The following is a 20216-nucleotide window of genomic DNA, read 5'->3' as shown; positions in this document are numbered from 1 at the left end:
TCTACCCAGGAAGACCATCCTTCTCCTATACGTGTGATTATAAAGGAGCAGAAGAGAGAAAAATATGCCCGGCCAATTTCAAATGTGGTTCTGCCTCTGCACCTTTTGAGACTGGTTATACACATGAGACCACTGTGATCAAATGGATTGGATGAGTTTGAGCAAGCATGTAGACAAATCATTAAAAGTTTCTCCTCTGTAAAAAAAAAACAAAAACAAAAACAAAAACAAAAAAAAAAACCAAACCCGGTCTAATTTAAATGTTTGTGTGACAAAGGAAATGAATGTGCCCTTTATTCCTGTAATGGCCACTGACTGTGATCACAAATACACCTCCCAGACCAAGCCCAGATTTAGGTTAGGAAGTCTGTAGAGAGTTTGCTGCTGTTGTTTGCTTGCTTGCTTTTACCTTTAAAAGGTTGTGAATATGTGCATCCAAAACCCAGGGGGTCAAACGCTTGGAATTCAATGTCCTGGAAAGTTAAGTTTTCCCACTGAACCATCCTCACTGCTGTCTCCCTTTGTGTTCCTTGGATATGGACTTTGCAGTGAGCTGCTCTGTGCTGCTCTGTGCTCACTTCTCTCTCATCTCCACGCCGAGCCAGCAGAATCAGAGGTTCCCTCATGTCACCAGCAACCAAGAGTAGACAGGGATGGGCAGCCATGACTGCTTTGCCATGAGTGTCTGGAGCTGAAGGGAGCTGGGGACATGAGTCATCGTGGAATCATGCCACGCAATTAAGTCTGTTTTGAAGCCTCAGCTCAAGAGGAATGTTGGATGAGGACAATGCTTATGGGTCTGTCCTGGAGGCACAGGTACCATTGGGATGAGTCTGAATGACAGCCGGGTGCCTAAGAGACCATGGGCCTTAACATTCAGAGATTGAGATGTTTTTAATGAGTTGGTGGTGGAGAACCATTACTGAGGTATGCTGGGATTGTGTCTAGAAGATGGAAGGTTTGACTCTTGGTGGCATTGGGGACAATATGTAGCCTGGCTGGAGAAGAGGAACATTGAGAAGGTGCTGCTGCAACTGATGGCCAGACAACAGACACCAGCCTGGGCTGTGGGCAGCTTCCACACCACGATGATGAACAGCATTCTCCAACATCACTGCAATCCCCAGGTTTCCAGCTTACTGAGATGTGGGGGGACACTCCCTCATCCATTTTTCTGACTCCCTCATTCTCTGCTCAGGGTTATCAAATAGCTGTAGCCTCCAGAGGCAGGTGCTCAGGGCAAGCTGAAAAGGACAGTGACAAGAAGCTCTGACCAAGGGTCAGAGGTCAGTGATGTTTGCACGACTGCTTCTTGGTCCATCACCTGTAGCCATCCATAGTTCTCCACTAAGCATGCACACTATCCTGTACCATTGTGGGCACAGAGCAGGTGTGGGGGTCCCCCTGCCTCAGAAGATTGCTCTGTACTCATGGAGACCCACACACCCCCATACCCTTCAATTCATCTCACACTCATGAAGAATGTGGCTCTCCATGCCTATACCTTGGGACTGAGAGCTGTTTCTTAAACACTTGACTCTTTGATGCCAAAAGTCAGCACAGCCTTTCTACTTTCTCCTTAAAGATGTGTTCACCAGGAATACCTGTCCTATCTCTGGGGCCTCCGCTCTTGCAAGAAGCATGGTGTGATAAAAACACACTTACAAGTGCCTGGGTCTGGATTTAGAATGTGTTGTGTCTTAACCAAGTTGTAGCCTTGGCAGGTGAGGCACGGCTTCAGAACCTCTGCTTCCCCTTGATAGAATCAGATTCATGGTTCATGTTTAAACTGTAGTAAAATATGTATAATGTACAGTTTACTGTTTCTCAGCTCTCGGTTTGGAGGCAGTGCACACATTCACACTGTTGGGCAGCAATTCCTACTATCCATCTCTGGAACATTCCTGTCCTCCCAAGATGATGCACTGTCTCCACTAAACACTGATTATTCTCTCTATGCATGTGACACCTATGACTCTGCTTCCTATATGTGACAATGACAACTCTTATGTGTCCTAGGCAATGTCTTTGTGCTATATCTCCATAGGATGGTTAGGCAGTCAAATGAGACCAGGAGCCTGTCCAGTACCTCACATATGAGAGTGTGCATTGATGGCTACTTCCTTTCCTCTGTCTCTGCCCTCTTAACAAATGCACCTGCCTTCCACTCCACATGGCCCAGTGGGTAAGTGGGAGGCACCCTGTAGTCTTTTCTAGAGGGAGATCTAGGATCTGTATATCCTAGGCACAGAGACCAAAGCATGGATTTACATTCTACAAAGAGCTGTAGGCACTTACTTGTGGGGTGGGGGTGAGTAGGATTGAGGAAAGCTATGAGTATCAAAGACAGGTATACTAGGAATTACACTGTCCTAGGAATTATTTCAGAAGTCCCCCATAAAACAGTAAAATCTCACTAGTCCAAATGAATATTCCCATTTAAAAAAAATCTACTGGCCTGTGAACAGCCCTTCCCTCCCACCTGCCACAATCCTCCAGGCCAAGCAAGCTTTCTGGGGCATCGGCAGGGATGGTGTGGCAGGTGAATGGAGCCCACATGTGGTACTGGCTGCTGAGGAACCTTTCCTACCTCTCTCCTCAGTGGGTTCCCTTTCCTCCTGTGGTTATAGAACATTTTGTCATCCTGGCTGCTTCTGTGAATTCTCTGAACTGTGTGGTCCCAGAAGTAGACACAAAGTTCCAGACACAGTGAAAGCAATGTGGAGGAGAGAAGAAAGCCTGACTATGCCCTGCTTCCGACAACAATATAACTCCTCTTCACAGGCTGGATAGTTTTCCTTTGAGATATATGTTGTTATTCTTTCCTTTCTTTCTTTCTTTCTTTCTTTCTTTCTTTCTTTCTTTCTTTCTTTCTTTCTTTCTTTCTTTCTTTCTTTCTTTCTTCTCCTCTTCCTCCTCTTCCTCTTCTTCTTCCCTCTCCCTCTCCCTCTCCCTCTCCCTCTCTCTCTCCCTCCCCCTCCTCCTCCTCCTTTCCCCTCTCACCCCACTCTCTTTTGAGACTGCCCCGGCTGGTCTTGAGACGGCCATTCTCCTGCCTCAGCTTCCCAAGTGCTGAGATCATAGAGGCTTGTTGTTGTTACAGCCAACCTAAAGTTTGCCTTATTTCAAATGCTTTACTCCTTGAGAAAAATCCACTGCTGACCCCTTATTCTGCCTCCTGTGGAGGAAGTTCTAGGTGCTTTTTGGAAAGAGTTAACTTGAGGCCTCTCAGTCCTTAGGTAGCAGTTGGTCCTCTCTGTCGTGGGTTTTCATCTATAGTCCTGACCAACTGCAGAATGAAAATATTTGACAAACTTTGTGCCTGTCTTGAAGACATACAGAGTCCAATATTGTCATCATTTCCCCGAACAGCATAGTTTAACAAGTCTGTACACAGCGTGGATCCAGTCCACTATGCCATGGGACTTCTGGCCATGGGGCTGACAGTGAATCCTGCTGTGTTTGCCACGGACTCACTGTGTGTAGTCACCCTCAGACTACTCCGCCCTGGCCTTTCACATGGTACTCATGGCTAACAACCATAGAGGTTAACCCATGCCTGGGAGACGCCTGCTAGAGCACCCCTTGCTGCTGTCTCCACCAAGCTTTCTAGAAGAGAAGCTTTGTGTAGCAACTTCCTGTAACATTGTCTCTAGCTCTTTTATCAAAAGACCTATTCCTATTGAAGGACAGGAATGCAGAGGAGGAGGAGGAGGAGGAGGAGGAAGATATATTCTTTTCAGTGGTCTGATGCCCACAGTCTGTGCTGCACTACATATAGAGTTTTATCCTTTAAAAATGTGCTCACATTTCTGTGGGAGGCTTTCTGGCCTGAGACAAGTTTTAGATAGTGGGGGCTTTCTCTGTGGATGCTGCTTGGCCAGCAGCAAAGGTAACTGTCCATTTGTGTTTTTATGAATATTCATCTTAACTTGACAGACAGTGAGGAAGAGCTGTGCTGTGTAGGTGTAGGCACTTGAGACACACGGCATGGTGGATGGCCAGCTGGAGCTGCAGGTGCTGACAAGCTAATGCCCCCTTTTTTCTGTCTGCTTGATGTGCAGATCCTAGTTATAATCCTCTAAGGTGGCATCCTTGAGATGGGTACATGCAAGAATCTTTTGGCTTACCTTGCAAGCATGCACATCTCCTAACCCCAGCTCTTCCCTGAAATAGTCACATGTATGAATCAGGAGTCCTGATGGAAGGGGTGTGGTGAGCTACTGTTGCTTCTCCTCTTCCTCCTCCTCTTCTTCCTCTTCCTCCTCTTCCTCCTCCTCCTTCTTCTTCTTTTGTGCATTACCCCTCCAAGGCTTCACCAACCTCAAGTGTACTGATATCCTTAGGCACAGAACCTATAGGCCATGGGTGCTTCTGGATATAGAATAAATGTTACCAATGGAAGACCTTCTGTCTCTCAGAACTCTATGCTAAATTCGGATTGAAGTGTGCCTCAACTGACTCTGCCCTTCCTCTCACTTTAAAATTTTTCTTTTAAATTCCAATTAAGAGTTGCTTTCGCTAAACCTTCCTGTGGTCAGTGCAGAGTGATGAAATGAACCATCTTTAGCAATTACAGCGCAGTCTACACTAAGCAGAAGACAAGTTAAGCATTCTGACTCTAGCCATGAACTTGGCTAAAAGATGAACCTCCTAGTCTCATAGACTGCAGTGTAAAGGTTTGTTGAGGGTCTATTGCTATGTATTTTAATTCTGAATTCTCTCACAGTTTACCAGCCTTTGTTGTGCAAACCTGGCTCCTTAATTTAAAGCTGTTCTTTTGTTGCTATGTATTGTCATGCTAATTACTGGCCCTGGGGGGCCTCAGGGATGAGAAGATCCTCACACAGACCAAGTGAAGCTAAGTCACTTCTCAAGCCATCCCTGATTGGTGAATAAAGATGCCTACAGCCTATAGATGGGCGAAAGAGAGGTAGGCACAGTTCAGTTCCCAGACTTGGGGTCTGAGGCTGAACATGAGGGGAGATTAGAGAAGGTGGAAGACCCCACAGGGTAGATGAATCTTGAAGACATGGCCACGAAGGCTGGCCAGTCAGTGTAAGAGCAGCCCAGGTTGAATATGGCAGGTCTTATCTTGGAGTTATTGGCAGGGAAGTAGACATAATAATATAGAGGGTAGATATCTGCCCAGTTCTGGTGCTCTGAAAGACTTATTATAAATATAAGGGTTTTGTGTCTTTATCTGGGAACTGAATGATCTAAGGGTGTGAGCAGTCACTGTTCCCACCCCTCAGAGGGTGGTGAGAGGACCCTGACATGCACAAAGCATTGCACCTGTTGGTGAGTGAGCTGGTAAAGGTGGTGGAACCAGATGCCATTCCTCCATGTGTTCAATTGGGAAGGAGCCCAGTGGGCTTGGGATCCTGTGAGTATGTTTGTCCTGTCATGTGATTCAAAATGTTCTTTTTCTTTCTTCCTGGTTGTATCTCTGAGCAGTTGGATGGACAGATTACTTCAAGAAGACTGAAGTGGGGTTCTACACGCAGGGTCTTCTGAAGATGGTGTGCCCAAGTTTCTCGTGAGTAGACCTTTTTCGTTTGGGATGGACACTCTTGTGAATTTAACATCGAGGGAACCTATCTATTCTCTAAGTTGAAGGACACCAATGTGCTCCACACCAATCTTGCAGCAAAGGTCACTAGTTCCACGCCAAACTCAATAGCATCTGCAGGGTGGCTCAGCGAGCCTGCTTCATTTTGCTCTTCCTGATAGCATGAGGAAGGCCCATAGAAGAAGAAGGTGGTCACATGTATGTATTCCGTGCCCAGCCTCACCTTTCTGGTTGGTGAGTCTTGCCCAGAAAGCAGGTGATGAAATTTGAGGCTCAGTGTGTGTGGAGGCAAAGTGCCTTGAGCAGCTGCAGGCATCCCGACCCCTTCCTTTGCATTTCTTTTTTTACATGAGTTGGGAGAGGGAAGAGCAAAAGTCTGGAATGCAGGCTTATTTCCTGATTTAGTCTATATCAAGCGATCCAGAGTAATTTGGTCTTAGGTCAGCACACTGCTGCAGCTCCATTGGTAACACGGCAGCAGGCTTACACGTGGTTGTACTGTCTGCGCTTCACCCCTGGGTCTACTGCACCACATCCAGCAGTCTTGCTCTTTCCTGCCTCTGTTCCAGGATCCCTGTGGACTAACACAGGGCCAGAGGCTACAACCTGCTGCCGAGGGAGCCTAGCCCTGTATTCCAGTGTATGATCCGCCATGCCACATCCCTAATCCTGTGACCCACCATGTCCTTCCCCAAATCTGTTCCTATTTATTCTGGTCAGGGAGGGGCACTCTGTTGACTGGTCTAACTCTACCCTCATTTGTTCAAGTTAGAACTAGTTTCCAAGTTGCAGACTCATTGGGGGTGATGCAGGATTGCGCTGGATGAAAAAGAGCAGGATGGCCTTGGAAATATAAAATTAAAAACCCTCCAAGAAGATAAACTGTATTTGGGGCGCATTTTTCATCTTCATAAAAATAAAACAATAAAGGCACATTTGAATAAAATATAGTGTAAATGTGTATTAATTTCACTTCATTATCTTTTATAAAGTTAAATTATAATATGGCTAAAGAGCAGAAATCGTTAAAACGTTAAACATCTCCGATGAGAAAATAAAGAACTCATGAATTCTGAAGTAATATTTGAAAAGCAGTATAAATGGATTTGTTTCACTGAGTCCATTGAGTTAATTTATGGACAATTCACTAACATCTTATCTTTAGAAAATAAAATTAATAAAAGAAGATTCACCTGCCAGAAGTCGGCCACCGTGGCGGGAAGTGGGCCTTGGGTGGCAATGTATGCGGGGTTTCGTGGGTCATGGTCCATCTGCAGGAACAAGAGGGGTGGGATAAGGATCAGTTACACAGGCAGGAAGACATGGGAACACAGGGCAGCACAGCTTGTACCCATGGCTATTAACACACAGGACCTACACGGGAAGTCCCATCACCATCAGATGTATAAAAGCCAGGACACGTCCAACGACGGTGAGTCCTTTAGCCTATCTATCCTGTTCCAGAGCAGTGCATACAAATGATGACCAGGAGCCAAGCAAAACGGGGCCAGTGCCTGGCTGAATAGGCAATATTGATCACCATTCATGCCACCTCAGAGCAGCTGAGATTTTGCTCCAGGACAGGGAGGCAACCTCCACCCACTCCAGGACATGTGGATGCCTGCCAGAACTGGAGTCTAGTAGAGAGTGGCTATGCCTGACCTCCTAGCAATGGGCCCATGCCCACATGCAGTAGACAAGGTTGTGTGTCTTGGAACACATAAAACTACTTGGCTGAGGAGCTCACTCATGTTGGGTGTTTTTGTTTATCCTGGGAGGGACACATGCAGCCAACCTGGGATCATTGGTCTGTGAGTCTGTGTAAGTGTGTCTGCCTGCAAGTCTGCTTGTGTGCACCCATCAGTGTGTGTCTGTAAGTATTGTATGAATAGGTATCTGTATGTTTGTGGGTGTGGGTGTGTCTGTCTGCATGTTTATGTCTCTTTGTGTCTAATGTGTCTGTCTGTATGCCTCTGTATATGCATATGTATGTGTGTATGTCTTCGGGTCTGTGTGTACTGGCACCTCTGTGTGTCTACATGTGTGCATTCCATCAGTGTGCATCTCCATATGTACATTCACAGGCATTTCACAGATGTGGTCCACCTTTCCAGAAGTTCATTTCCATTTCTATCCTGACTGTGAGAGACTGAGAACAAAGAATGGGATTGAGGGTTTTTTTTGTTTTGTTTTGTTTTGTTTTTTGTCATATGCCTTGCTCACTCAAATGGGGGGCATTCCACATCACAGACTTTAATTTCAATGGCTAACTTGAAGACTGACTGTGCACATGCATACATGCGCACACACACACAGAGCGAGAGAGGGAGCGAGAGAGAGAGAGAGAGAGAGAGAGAGAGAGAGAGAGAGAGAGAGAGAGAGAGAAGTTTTAACCATGTGCTGATCGTTGTGAAGGCTTGGGAAGAGAGTCTCAGCCCCCATCAGCCCATGCACAGCTTGTGAGCACTCGCAGAGATGAAGCCTGTCAGCACAGAAAGGTGCTGGACGCACCTTGTAATTATGTAAGCATGAAAGAGGGCAAGAACACAAAGCAGCTGGTGTGAGTTATTCTAACAGAACAACAATGTGGAAGCTGGCTGGGGTGGGGGCAGGGGAGAGCTTTCTGTGCATCTAATTTCATGATTCATAATTAAAACTGGACCTCGTTTTGAGATTCACAACATACACAATACAGGTAAAATTATCTTGCTTTCACTGAAAGCCCCAATTAAGATGTTTCAGCAGAAAAATGCTTAGCAGAATTGAGGAGTTTTGATTTTTCAAAATATGCATTTGCTGGGGGTGACAGCTATTTACAGAGGCCCTGTCTTTCAGCAAACAGCATTGTAGAGGAAGGGACGCACCACCCCCTTCTCCTATGTGATTTTCTTTTCCCCAAAACAACATAGACTATATAGCATATTTAAAATTTGTGACATGTTTAAACTACCAATTTATCTGTTTTAAGAATGAGAAATGCAAGAATAAAAGGAAACATGGGCAGCATTTTGGGAAGACAAATTGTCCACCTTTGTGATAGGTCCTAATTGTCATTAAAAAAAAGTCTAACCCCACCGAACTTGCTTAGACAACAAGCAGAAGGTAAGAAAGCCAAGGATGTGAGCAGGGCAGTACAGGGAAGGATCCGGGAGAGAAGGCAAGCAGCACAGAATGCAGGGAGGGAGCATGATACATGACAGTGAAGAAGCACTTTGCACCCACCAATGTGAGCAGCAGAAAGTCTGCCCTGGTTTGCTTAAGTCTTTGCATAGAAGTGAGGCAAACATTTAGCTAGACAGACAGAAGTTTTACCACATCTAAGTTTTCAGGGCACAGTAACTATGTTCAGAGTTCGTGTGATGTGTTTCTATGAATTGGATTATTCATTTTAGTAGGGGAATATGATGACTGGCCTGCCATGGTGGTCAGCTAACATGTTGCCCACTCCAGCATTCTCTATCCTTCATGGCTGTTTCCTGCCTTCTTTCTCATTGTTTTCTGCTTCTTTTTATAGCCTTCATATGAGCAGCATTATGGTTCTATACACAAACTTCCAAGTATACACATTGTCTGGGTCTCTGTTCTAGTGTGTGAAGAGTTGGGGAGTGGTATGCTGGACACTGACTTCTAGGCACGTGTTATCAATGGTAACTCCACCGGCACGAGGGTACATATCTGAACAGATGTTCTGAGCGCATCAGTGAATATTTGCAATGTGCTGAGGCAGATGCCACACTTTGGGGGCAGGAGGCTGTAGGGATGCATCGACACTTCCTTTATAGAGCCTCCACTCCACTGCTGGGGCATACCCTTTAGCTTTCAGTGGTAAGCTAAGGAACTGGCCTAGCAATGGCCTCTCAATAACAGTCTTCCTACTGGGGGATTTTCAGGAACCCAGCCTGCTCAGAGAAATCAGCATGACAGATAATCCTAGGAGACTCATTCAAGTGACTTTAAGGAAACTAAGTCAAAAGCCCCTGGCACCCAAGTATGCTGAATCTGCAGCTCTGCTTGTGCGGTTATAAGAAGGAAAGCTGTTAGCCTGTGTTGACTCGAGCCCTCACTCAGCTGTGTCTCAGGCTGTTATTACAACACGAGGTGAAAGTCCATGTATTTCTATATGGATGAAGAATGAGCCAGTTTCTTGCTGTTGAACATGGATGACAACTGTTCAGTCTATGAGTTACCAGCTTCATCTTTACACTAAAGCGCTCAGCAATGTTCTAAACAAAACTGACTTTGAAAACAGAGTACTGAGCATTTCAAGCCAGAAGCTCTCAAGAACTTAGGAGGCAGGAAGAGGAAGCAAATTCCTACTGCCAGTAGGCAGGGAGTGTCTACTCTAGACTGGCCCTGTCCTCCCCAAGCTGCAGCCCCAAAATCTTGGGAAGACCTGGCCAGGTTTGGGGAGGATGCACAGTCCTAGGTGCTGGAGTTACACAGAGTGTCTGTATATATTCTGACACTTCTGTGTCCCCTACACCCCAGATGTGAGGCAAGTTTCACAGAATTATTTTTTTGTTTTTTCAAGGTAAGTTTTCTCTGTGTAGCCCCGGCTGTCTTGAACCTCTCTGTGTAGACTCAGGAAAGCTCTGAATTCAGTGATATGCCTGCCTCAGCCTCCCAAGTGCTGGGATTAAAGGCTTGTAGCAACATGAATGGCTGGCATGCTTTCTTAAAAGCAAACATGATGAGACTCTTGTCCTGATGCCAAGTCTTCACTTGGGTACTAGAGCTTTGGAACCAAGGAATGCTAAGGCCCATTTCATACACAGAGTAGAGATTTATTTAACACTGATGTACACCAAACTTACAAGCACAGATGTTTGGTTGAGTATGTTCTGAGAATCCACAAATTGTCCCCCACACTTGGCCAACCTCTTAGGACATCTGTCATCCTTTTCTTAGGATCCACCCTGTCCCAACTTAAATTATTTAAATGCATTCAAACTGAAACATTCATTTTGCTCCTGTCACTGTTACAGTAGTATGAACAACTGAGCTTGTTTCTTGGTGGTGTTAGGAATCTTGGGTTCTGGGTCACCCATACTGGGTACTTATCTGAACCATGGCCAGGTGGGTGGCCTCCCTCAGTCTGGAGGCCTCCAGAATAGCTAAGCACGGTGCTTAGGGTGAACGCTTCTTTCTCATAAGCACTACGTGGGATGACAGAATCCCCGTTTACTCTCATGACCCCGATTTAAAAGCAAAGATTGCTCCTTATTTACTACTGGATGACTTCCCTGAAATTTAATGAGGAGTAGGCACAGATGTAATTATCATAGTTTTATGTGGCACAGCCAGGGCTGTCTGCACTGTAATTGTAAGCTGCTTCATTCAGTGGCTGCTGTGAAGGTCATTATCACGGTTCCTCTAGCTACCTCAGACAGACGGCACAATCAGTTTCTTCCAGCTCATTCTTACAATCCAAATTTAGAGGGAAAAAAATTATAATATGAAGCATAGAGAAAGCAAATGTTACCAGAATTCTGCCTTTTCTACTGACCCTTCTGACCTGGAGCCATGGACAGCAAGGCCTGGGAGTCACTCTGACATGAGCTCACGGGGATGTCCTACCTCCACTGAAGAATACCTTGTGACATTGGTCTGTGGATGGTACAGCTATTGAGCCACATGAACCAGCACCTAGGCAAGGTTTCAGCCTGAACTCCCTTGGTTGACTGCTTGTCACCAACCATCACATGGGACAGCTAAGTGTGCCTTGGCATGAGCTCTTGATGTTCAGACTTGAAAATAGGAGCTACTTACATTCTTGTTTTCCCGTCTAGTTCTTTATGAGAAAAGGGACCAGGACAAGAAGAAGACTGCTTCAGATGACTTTGAGTGGCTATCCCCTGTTGGTTTCTACCATGTAGAGCCTGAGCCCAGACGCTTATAAATCAGAACTTAGACTCTGCTCGTGAGTGAGTCAGGTGGCAAGTCTCAGGTGGGAACTTGACTTAGTCCTAAGCATCAAGAATATTTGAGCAACTCCAAATGAGAACCACTGAAACAGATGAGTTCTGGGTTTAAAGTCCACTCCTGCTGAGGTAAAGAAGGCACCCCTTTTCTATGGACATGCACCGGTCTGGGCTCAGGTGGGGGAGACAAAGCACCAGCTCCCCCCCATTCAGTTCATATCTCACAGTGCTTGGAACTCCCTGTGTGGGCTGAGGTGTCGGGAAATGGGATTGGCCACACGTGCTGGAGTCTTAACCACAATTTCACCCGAAAGGGATGATGCTGAGCATCTCCTAGTAATCTGTCGGAAGCCCCTCCCACAATATGATGGACAGATGCTCACGGATGGCTTCCTATTGGAGGGCTGGAAAGAGCCCAGGACACGATGATCCAGGTTTATGAATTGGAGATCACCCGTGCACTTTTAGTTCCTGGTACTGTGGGGAATCTCGTCAGAAAACGTTGTATGCTTCAGGCGGCCCTGTTTGGTAAATGCAAGCTTCAGAACGGAGGTGAGATTCCTGGTACTTCCCTGAGTCTGACCGAGGGATATGATATGGTCCATGCAAGAGCTGTCCTGGGATCCACAGGATGAAAGCCTCTGCTTTGAGTAGGGTGATTCTGACCACGCTCTGTGACTCTGCATGGCTTCTTCTCTTCCAACCATATCAGCCCAGCCCCACTGTGGAGGCCAGCTGAGCCTCCCCAACACCAACTTTCTAGCCCTCCACTACCAGTTTCCCCTCTCTTCCTGGTCAGCCTTCAGATGGCTCTGACTCTTCCCTTTCCAGTCACTTCTTCTGAGGCTTGAGATAAGAACATACATCCTGAGCCTAAAGATGTGCCACTATGGGAACATGACATTACAAGGAGTGGGGAGGACAGGCTTCGTGGTATGGGTGAAGCTGCTCTACCATTGGGCATGCAAACCTGCTGCCTGTCCACTCTTCTACTAGGTCAGGTTGAATGGTCCAGCCACACTCATTCAATATTGGTCTATATGGAAAGGATTCCAGCCACCGGCGAAGCCTGAAGGAGAACCCATTGTCCTGTCCTGCCTCAGAGCCACAAAATACTTGGACTTTGTATTCTGAACGCCATAAGTAAACAGGAAGTAACATCTCCAGAGAAGGAGTGTGACACTGAACAGGAATCATCCCAAGCCACAGTTCGTGTCAGGAAACTGCCCTTGCTGTCTGGACCCTGCAGGCCACATTGACTGTAGAGGCAGCAAGACTGGGACCAAATGCTTCACCAGCTCATAAGCCAGAGCAGGGATCTAACCCAGTCCTTTCTTTACCACATGGACCACACCACCTAAGAAAATAGCCCTGTGCCTTCCCTCCCCAGGGACCATGTACTTACAATGGGGCTGGCATTGATGTAGTCGGAACTGCCATGGCTGTTCTGAGACTTCAACAGGATCCTGGAGTGGTCATCTACAAGTAAGCCAAAGGTGAAGGGTTAAATTGCTGTATAGTCCTCCAACTATAGGAGAGCTAACCACTGCATGGGTGGGGTTGGGGGTGCCTTGTGGGCTCCATGTGCTTTAAGGCTCCCCTTCTAGCCCTTTCAGCTCTGGATCTTACCTTGCTGTGTGGACCCTTCCCTTCCTCACTCTGTGTATGAATCTTTGGTATAAGGGCATTGCAGTGTGTGTATGGGGAAAGGCACCAGGGTTCTCACTTGGCAGAATTCAGACACCTTGACAGTTTTCCTCTATGTTGAGGTCAAATGCCAGATTTATCTTCTACGCAGAATTAACCAAGCACTGGCCTTTTAGTGACAGACAGCTCTGTCAACACTCAGTAAATAAACATAGCCGTGCACACTACCAGGAAGGCCACTCACTATCCAAAATGTAAAAGACGTTGATAAATCATTAAAGCCTTGCCGTTGTTAGAATTTCGTTTCAAAAGGAAAGTAAGGGTCAGAGAAAATGTAGATAAAGAATGCACAAAGGAGAAACATGTCCGCTCTCAAGATAAGAATGTGAAGAACAGAATCCCAGTACTGTGGAGACAGGTCCCACAGTGGGATTAATGGTGTAACACCTTAGATATAGAACAAACTGCCTCCTACCTGCTGTGCACCCTTAGTAGAAAGTGTGCTGTGGGGGAGGGGAAGGGGCAGATGGAAGACTGTGAAGACAGAATTGCTTAAGAGCCCCAGAGCTTGTGAAAACTTCTTTGTCCTTCAGTAGTGAGTTCAAACACCACCACCACTCTCAACCATTACTCCCATCCCCAGAATGTTTCTTTGAGAAGCACACAACACCATGTCTTTCATTCTGGTGAGAGAGTCATCTGTACTTGTAAGCCCTTTACGCCTTCCTCAGACAGGTGACTTCTGTAGAAAGTGGCTCCTAGGTACTTGAGCCACCCAGTTGTATCAATGCAAACTTGAGAACTTTTCCCCCCACGTGTTTCTGTAACTTCATTTTGAAACAGGGCCTTACTCTGTAGCTTTGACTGTTCTGGAACTTGCTTTGTAGACCAGGCAAGCCTCAAACTCATAGAGACCCACCTGTTTTCACCTCCAAAGTGTGGGCATTAAAGGATGCACAACTATGTCTATCCCTCTAGCTCTTTCATTTCTATCGAAGATTTTACTTTGAAAAAAGTATGTCTGTGTGCATGAGTGTCTGTGTGTGTGTGTGTGTGTGTGCTTGTGTGTGAGTGTGTGTGTGTGTTTGTGTAGGTACACTTGTGCCGTGAAGCATGTGTAGAATCAGAAGATAACTTTATAGAGTTGGTTCTCTCCTATCTTTAATGTGGGTGGGTTCTGGGGACTGAACCCCTATTATTAGGCTTACATAGCAAGAATTTTATCTACTGAGCCATCTTAGCCATTATTTGAAAAGATATTTCAATTATGTAGGGTTTTGTATGGGTGCACATGTGAGTACAGGTGACCATGGAAGCCAGAGCTGTCAGATCTCCCTGACACTGGAGTTACAGGCTGTTGTGAGCTGCCCAAAGTGGGTGCTAAACACTAAACTTGGCTCCACTGGAAGAGCTGCACACACTCAACCACTGAGTTATCACTCCAGGCTTTAGCTTCTTAGACAAGGTCTCCTGTAGCCCAGGCTATCCTCTAATTCACTGTGTGAATGATGACTTTAAATATCTAATCCTCCTGTTTCCACATCCCCAGTGCTGGGTTAACAGGCATGTACACCACACTGGGTTTATATAGTGCTGAGGATTGGATCCATGGCCTCATACATGCTAGGCAAGCATTCTATGAACTGAGCTACATATACCTCCAGCTATAATTAAAAATGACAATAACACAGCAACAGCTACAATGGGTGCTGGAGAGATGGCTCAGTGTTTACCAGGGCATACTCCTCTTGCAGACAACCTGAGTAGGGTTTCCAGCATCCACATCAGTGGCTGGCAATGGCTGGTAATTGCAACTCCTGGGGACCTGATGCCTTCTGGCCTCTAAGGGAATCTGCACTTGTGTACATAATCACACACAGACACACATGCATGCATGTAATTTAAAACAACCCCCACCAGGGTTGGGGAAGTTATGAGACTTATACCAGATTGAACTTGGGAAGCATAATTTGTTGGGCTCTAGGCAAGAGAAGACTGCAGGCTAGCAGGCTGTCTTAGGGTGTGGTGGGAGGTGTTTCCAGCAGAGACAGGATTAGGCAAGAAACATCTATAGACTGGATGAGGGTTCACACATCTCATGGTATTAACATTTATCTACCCACCTATGTATCTGTTGAGGGTTGGAGAAGCACCATGAAAGCAGTTAAGACAGTGAATGTCAAGCCATCTCTGAAGTTTTTTTTTGTTTTTTTTTTTTTTTTTTTAAGCAAAGATGTAGGTTATCAAAAAAATCCCACGGACTGGATGGCTCCTTCCTGTATAACTGTACTAAATATAAACTGGCAGCATCAGGAAACTGAAGTTCACTTTCTTTTTCTGACGCCAAGCTACCATCATAAATATTTGTTATGGAATATTCTTAAATTATTCCAGTATTCTATAGTTTCACACATACTAGGGGGAAAAAAAAGAGATACCCCACCTTCAAGTTGCTGTGGTAGCCTGCTCAACTGACTCTGTAATATTTTAGTAGAAAGCCACGTTCCTAGTTCCTTCCAGAGTGTTCCAGAGGAGCACCTGGAAATCTGATTTACTGCAAATGTTCTCAATACACCAACTTTAGGCAATAGGGAGCCCTCTCTTGAGAAACATTTATAAACAGCAAGATCTGGTGGGGAAGAAACAAGGAAAAGAAAGACCACAGCTCATGATCCCTGGCTCTAGCATTGCGTGCGTGCTCAGTAAGTTCTGAATGTTCCTAGTGGAACTCTTTGTTAGGCTGGGGACATCTGAGAGCAACTGTGGCTTCTCTCACAGGAACAGCTTGGCCCAGAACAGCAGACAGAGCAACTGTGCACTTGGGCTCAGCAGGAGGCTGCAGCTGGACTTTCTTATCAGAAAGCTGTGAAAAAGTCCCTTGAATCTGGAGGCTTGGGACAAGAAAGACAGTGAGCAGGAGCCTTCAGTCTGAATATGAAGAGAATCTGTCATGGCTTCTGTCTGCTAACATACAACAGCTGCTGTGGACCTCTGTGCACAACAGGCACACAACATTCACCTTTCCCTCATTTTAAGAACCTCAAGTGAAAGACAAGCCCTCCTGCCCTCAGGTGGTATATTCGGTTTTAGATTGTATTTTGTATTTGTGTGTTGCTTTTAAACTTAGGCTATTTTGTTTTTAACATTGGTCTACTTTGGGTCATGTGTTTGGAAACCCATGGGGCCTTTCAAAAAGGGCCAGCACACTATGCACAGCAAGGACATGCACTAGAGATAAGTCAGTAGCAAATCTCTAACCTAATGTGTGGTCTTCTTTCCCTGTTCATAGTTTTAAAGCAGTGCTATAGGAGCCAGCGAGAGGAATACACACAGCATTATGAGGATCAAATACAGGCTTCCTAGACTGCAAGGATGGCAGAGGGGCCTGTGAGATCAGTCTACACACGTCAGGTCAATTGCAAGTTTCAGGAAAGCCAGGAGGACAAACAAACACCAGGTCGACTCCTATCTGTGCTTTATGGGAGTTATTCCTTCCTGTCCTCAGGGCAGCACTTACATAGCAGAGTGACAGGACAGATGGGCCAACAGTGGTATCTTTGAGCAATTTCAGCTAACAAGTGGGTGTGTTTTTTAAAAACTCGGTCTGAGAACTCTGGAACCAGGAGCATCTCGCTTTCTGCATCTAGTCCTATCACTGTTGGAGCGATTTTCTTTCTAATTAGATCCGCAATCTGGGGGGGGGGGGAGGTGAGAAACAAATATGGAGGATACTGTTGGTCAAGCCCACCACACACCACTATCTTCTGACTTTCCCCAGTATCTATCACAAATCAGCACCTTGTTCAGCAATATTCTTAATTTCTACAACATTCCATATTTTTACAGATGTCATCTCTGCTCACCTGGATGCCTAGACTACATATTAAATGGGGCCATATTCTTATTTTATATAGAAGAAACGGAGGCCCAGGAAGATCTGTTCTTGGCCAGTCTCAGGAGAAAGCAGCTTTCTGTCATCTGCTAGCCTGGAGTGTTTGGATAAATTACTCAGTGTTTCAGAGGATTGGACTTGTCTTTCAAAATACGGCGTTTAATATCTAATTACAGGACTGTTGTGATAAATGGCATCCATTATTAGAACACAGTGAGGAGTTTAGGAATAAGTTTAAGGCTACAGATGGATCCACAGATGGAGAGGAAGTCCACTGAGTTAGCAAAATGTGTGTAAAGACCACTGGCTCATCAGTAAACAGAAAATGACTTTCACAAGTGCCAACATCCAGAATTACAAGGGAAAGAGCCCAGGACGACAGTCTCCCTTTAACGGTGGAGAGCTCTGAAGTTTCATCATTAATGGATATGGGAAATAGAATCTTGGTGTTGAGAAGATGCATGGAAGCCATCTTTGGTCTAGAATAGACCTCTCAGAGAAGGGGTTCTTACAGCTCCTGGTGTTGCTGCTCATGTGGTCCAAGCAAAGCAATGTGTAGCCAGTCATCTCCATCTCACTGGTACATGTATTCCTCCAAGTTGCCTGTCTCTCCATGTTCTTCTTCTCCTTGTGGCACTCATGCTCCCTATGGTCCTCCAAGATGCTCAATATACCATCCCTTCCCCTCTCTGCGTTTGTCCCTTAATCTCCATCAAATCTCCATGTGCTCATCTCACGTCCCCGTCCCTCATGCCTCTATATTCTTCATCCCGCCATGTCTCAACCCTATACGGTGCTCACCCCTCTGCACATTCATTTGCCCATGTTGGTCATCCACCTGCATCACTGCCACTCCTCCATGTTCCTCACTCCTCCTTATAGTCAACCCAGTGAATGGTCATAGCTTCCTTCCCTACTTTCACATGCCCACTGACAGCTGATGAGCAGCAATTATGTAACCAGACATTAAACTGGACAGCAATGCTGCCGCATGTTCCCAGAGAGGGATGGCAAATGTACAGAACTGACTGTAGTCAGTCCTACTTTAGTTAGGCAAAAAAACCCCACACTGTTACATGTGTTTGCTCCAGTGCTCTGAAAAGCCAGATGGGTGTCTCTGAATACCTAAGAACAGAAAGAAATAACGTGACCCGCTTTTCTTGTTGCTCTGACAAAGTACCAGATGCAGCAACTTAAGGAACAACTTGAGGGTAAATATTGCCCGTCATGCTTGGGGAGACATGGTAGGACATGGTAGGTAGCTAGTGACATGGTATACTCAGTCAGGAAGTAAAGAAGAGTGAAAGATGAGGCTCTGCTCTCTTTCTCCTTTCATTCAGGTGGTGACATCAGCCCTTGGGATGATGCCATCCACATTTAGAGTGAATCTTCCCTTATTAGTTACAGTTAAATTATTTTTAAAATTTATGTATACGGTTTCATGTACTTGATCTCTCTCTCTCTCTCTCTCTCTCTCTCTGTCTCTCTCTGTCTTTCTCTCTTTCTCTTTCGTGTGTTTGCCTGGTACCCGTGGAAGTCAGAACATAGCATGAGATCTTCTGGAACTGGAGTCATAGGTGACTGTGAACCTCCATGTGAATGCTGGAAACAGAGCCCGGGTCCTCTACATGTGCTCTCAACCACTGGAACATTTCTCTAGCCCCAGTTAAGGCTTTTTGGAAATACTCTCAGACACACCCAGAAGTGTTTCTCCATGATTCCAAATCTAGCCACACTGATAATTAAGATTAATGCTTTCATGGGATGGAGGGATGGCTCAGTGGTTAAGGGCACTGGTTGCTCTTCCCGAGGACCTGAATTCCATCCTCAGCGCTCATGGCGGCTACAACTCTTTGTAACTCCAGTTCCAGGGGATCTGATGCCCTCTTCTGGCCTCTGAGGGCACCAGACATGCATGTGATGCACAGATACACTTGTAGGGAAAACACCCATGCACATACAATAAAAAAAAAATCAAAAAAACAAAAGAAACACAACTCAACTTCTTATCTACTTGACACTCAAATATAATACTTGGAGTCATAACATTCCATTATTGTCCTCTAAAGCCTCGTGTTCATCTCTGCAAAACTGAGTTAGTCCATTTCCAAAAGTCCCCATCACCTTCTAACAGTCTCAATGACACTTAGAAGCTTAAAGCATAAACTTTCTCCTGAGAACCCAGTTTCAACTAGAAGTTCCTGTAAGATAAAAGCCACAGACTTCCAACACATCACAACAGAGAACAAACGTTCCTGTTCCAAAAGAGAGGGATGATAGCAAAAAAAAAAAAAAAAAAAAGAGCAGAACAGTAAAAATGAAACCCAACCAAGAAAACACTGACCCTGCAGTCCCGTGTCTGGCATCTGCAGCTGGCGATGAGATCACCTGAGCTTCAACAGCCTTGGTTAGTTCCACGGCTCCAGCCTACAGCACACACAGTCTCTTTCTTGGGGTGCCTCTCTCTGTGCCTTTAGCCTTTTTGGGTGGATATCCCACTGTTCTAGTATTTTCAACAATACATCTTAGACTTTATCTTCCCAGTTTCATGCAATGGCCTTTCAAGGTCTCCTTCCATGGGGTCTGAATCTGTCACCCTTAGTCTGAAGAACCTTGTTATAACCCCCCCACGACCCTTTAGTTCTTGCATCTCCCCTGATTGCACAAAGTACCATGTGGATGACAATACCAGCCTGGATTGTGGTTATGCCCTGTGGACCTCAGTTCCATCCTTCTCTTGCATGGGTACCGGGGAAGCATCATCCTGGGCAGTTGTTCTGAGCAGAGATCCCCTCTGCTGGTATTCTCAGTGCAGGCTCTCTTTCCCAGTGAATTTACATTTTCACTAAATAGGGTCTTTTGTGGGTTGGGGTCTTCTTGGGATACATTTTCTGTAAACCCAGTACAGAGCACAAGGTTTCTCTGTAATGGTGCTAACCCAACACCTTTTCAGCTACTGTCAATAACTTTAAACTTATTTATTTGTTCACCTTTTGTTCTGCCTGCCTGCCTGCCTGTCTGTCTCTCCTCCCTCTCCTCCTTCTTCCCATCCCTCCCCCTTCCTGGTTCTCTCTTCTCTTCTCTTCTCTTCTCTTCTCTTCTCTTCTCTTCTCTTCTCTTCTCTTCTCTTCTCTTCTCTTCTCTTCTCTTCTTTCCTCTCTCTCTCTCTCTCTCTCTCTCTCTC

At 45.7% G+C, this 20216-nt stretch overlaps 1 protein-coding gene across 1 annotated transcript in view; it reads right to left on the bottom strand.

Annotated features, from left to right (window-relative positions):
• The window catches only part of Ptprn2 (protein tyrosine phosphatase receptor type N2), a 748763-nt gene that overhangs the window by 36600 nt on the left and 691947 nt on the right, over window positions 1-20216 (bottom strand). The window contains exons 16-17 of the mRNA XM_021179074.2: window positions 12899-12972; window positions 6766-6843 (exon numbers count right to left, since the gene is read on the bottom strand). Coding sequence (XP_021034733.1) covers window positions 6766-6843; window positions 12899-12972 — 152 coding nt within the window. The remainder of the gene's footprint in view (window positions 1-6765; window positions 6844-12898; window positions 12973-20216) is intronic.

Source organism: Mus caroli, chromosome 12 (assembly GCF_900094665.2).
Source record: "Mus caroli chromosome 12, CAROLI_EIJ_v1.1, whole genome shotgun sequence".
NCBI lineage: Eukaryota > Metazoa > Chordata > Mammalia > Rodentia > Muridae > Mus > Mus caroli.
The sequence above is the reverse complement of the archived record's forward strand: the minus strand, read 5'-3'. Positions and strand labels throughout refer to the sequence as shown.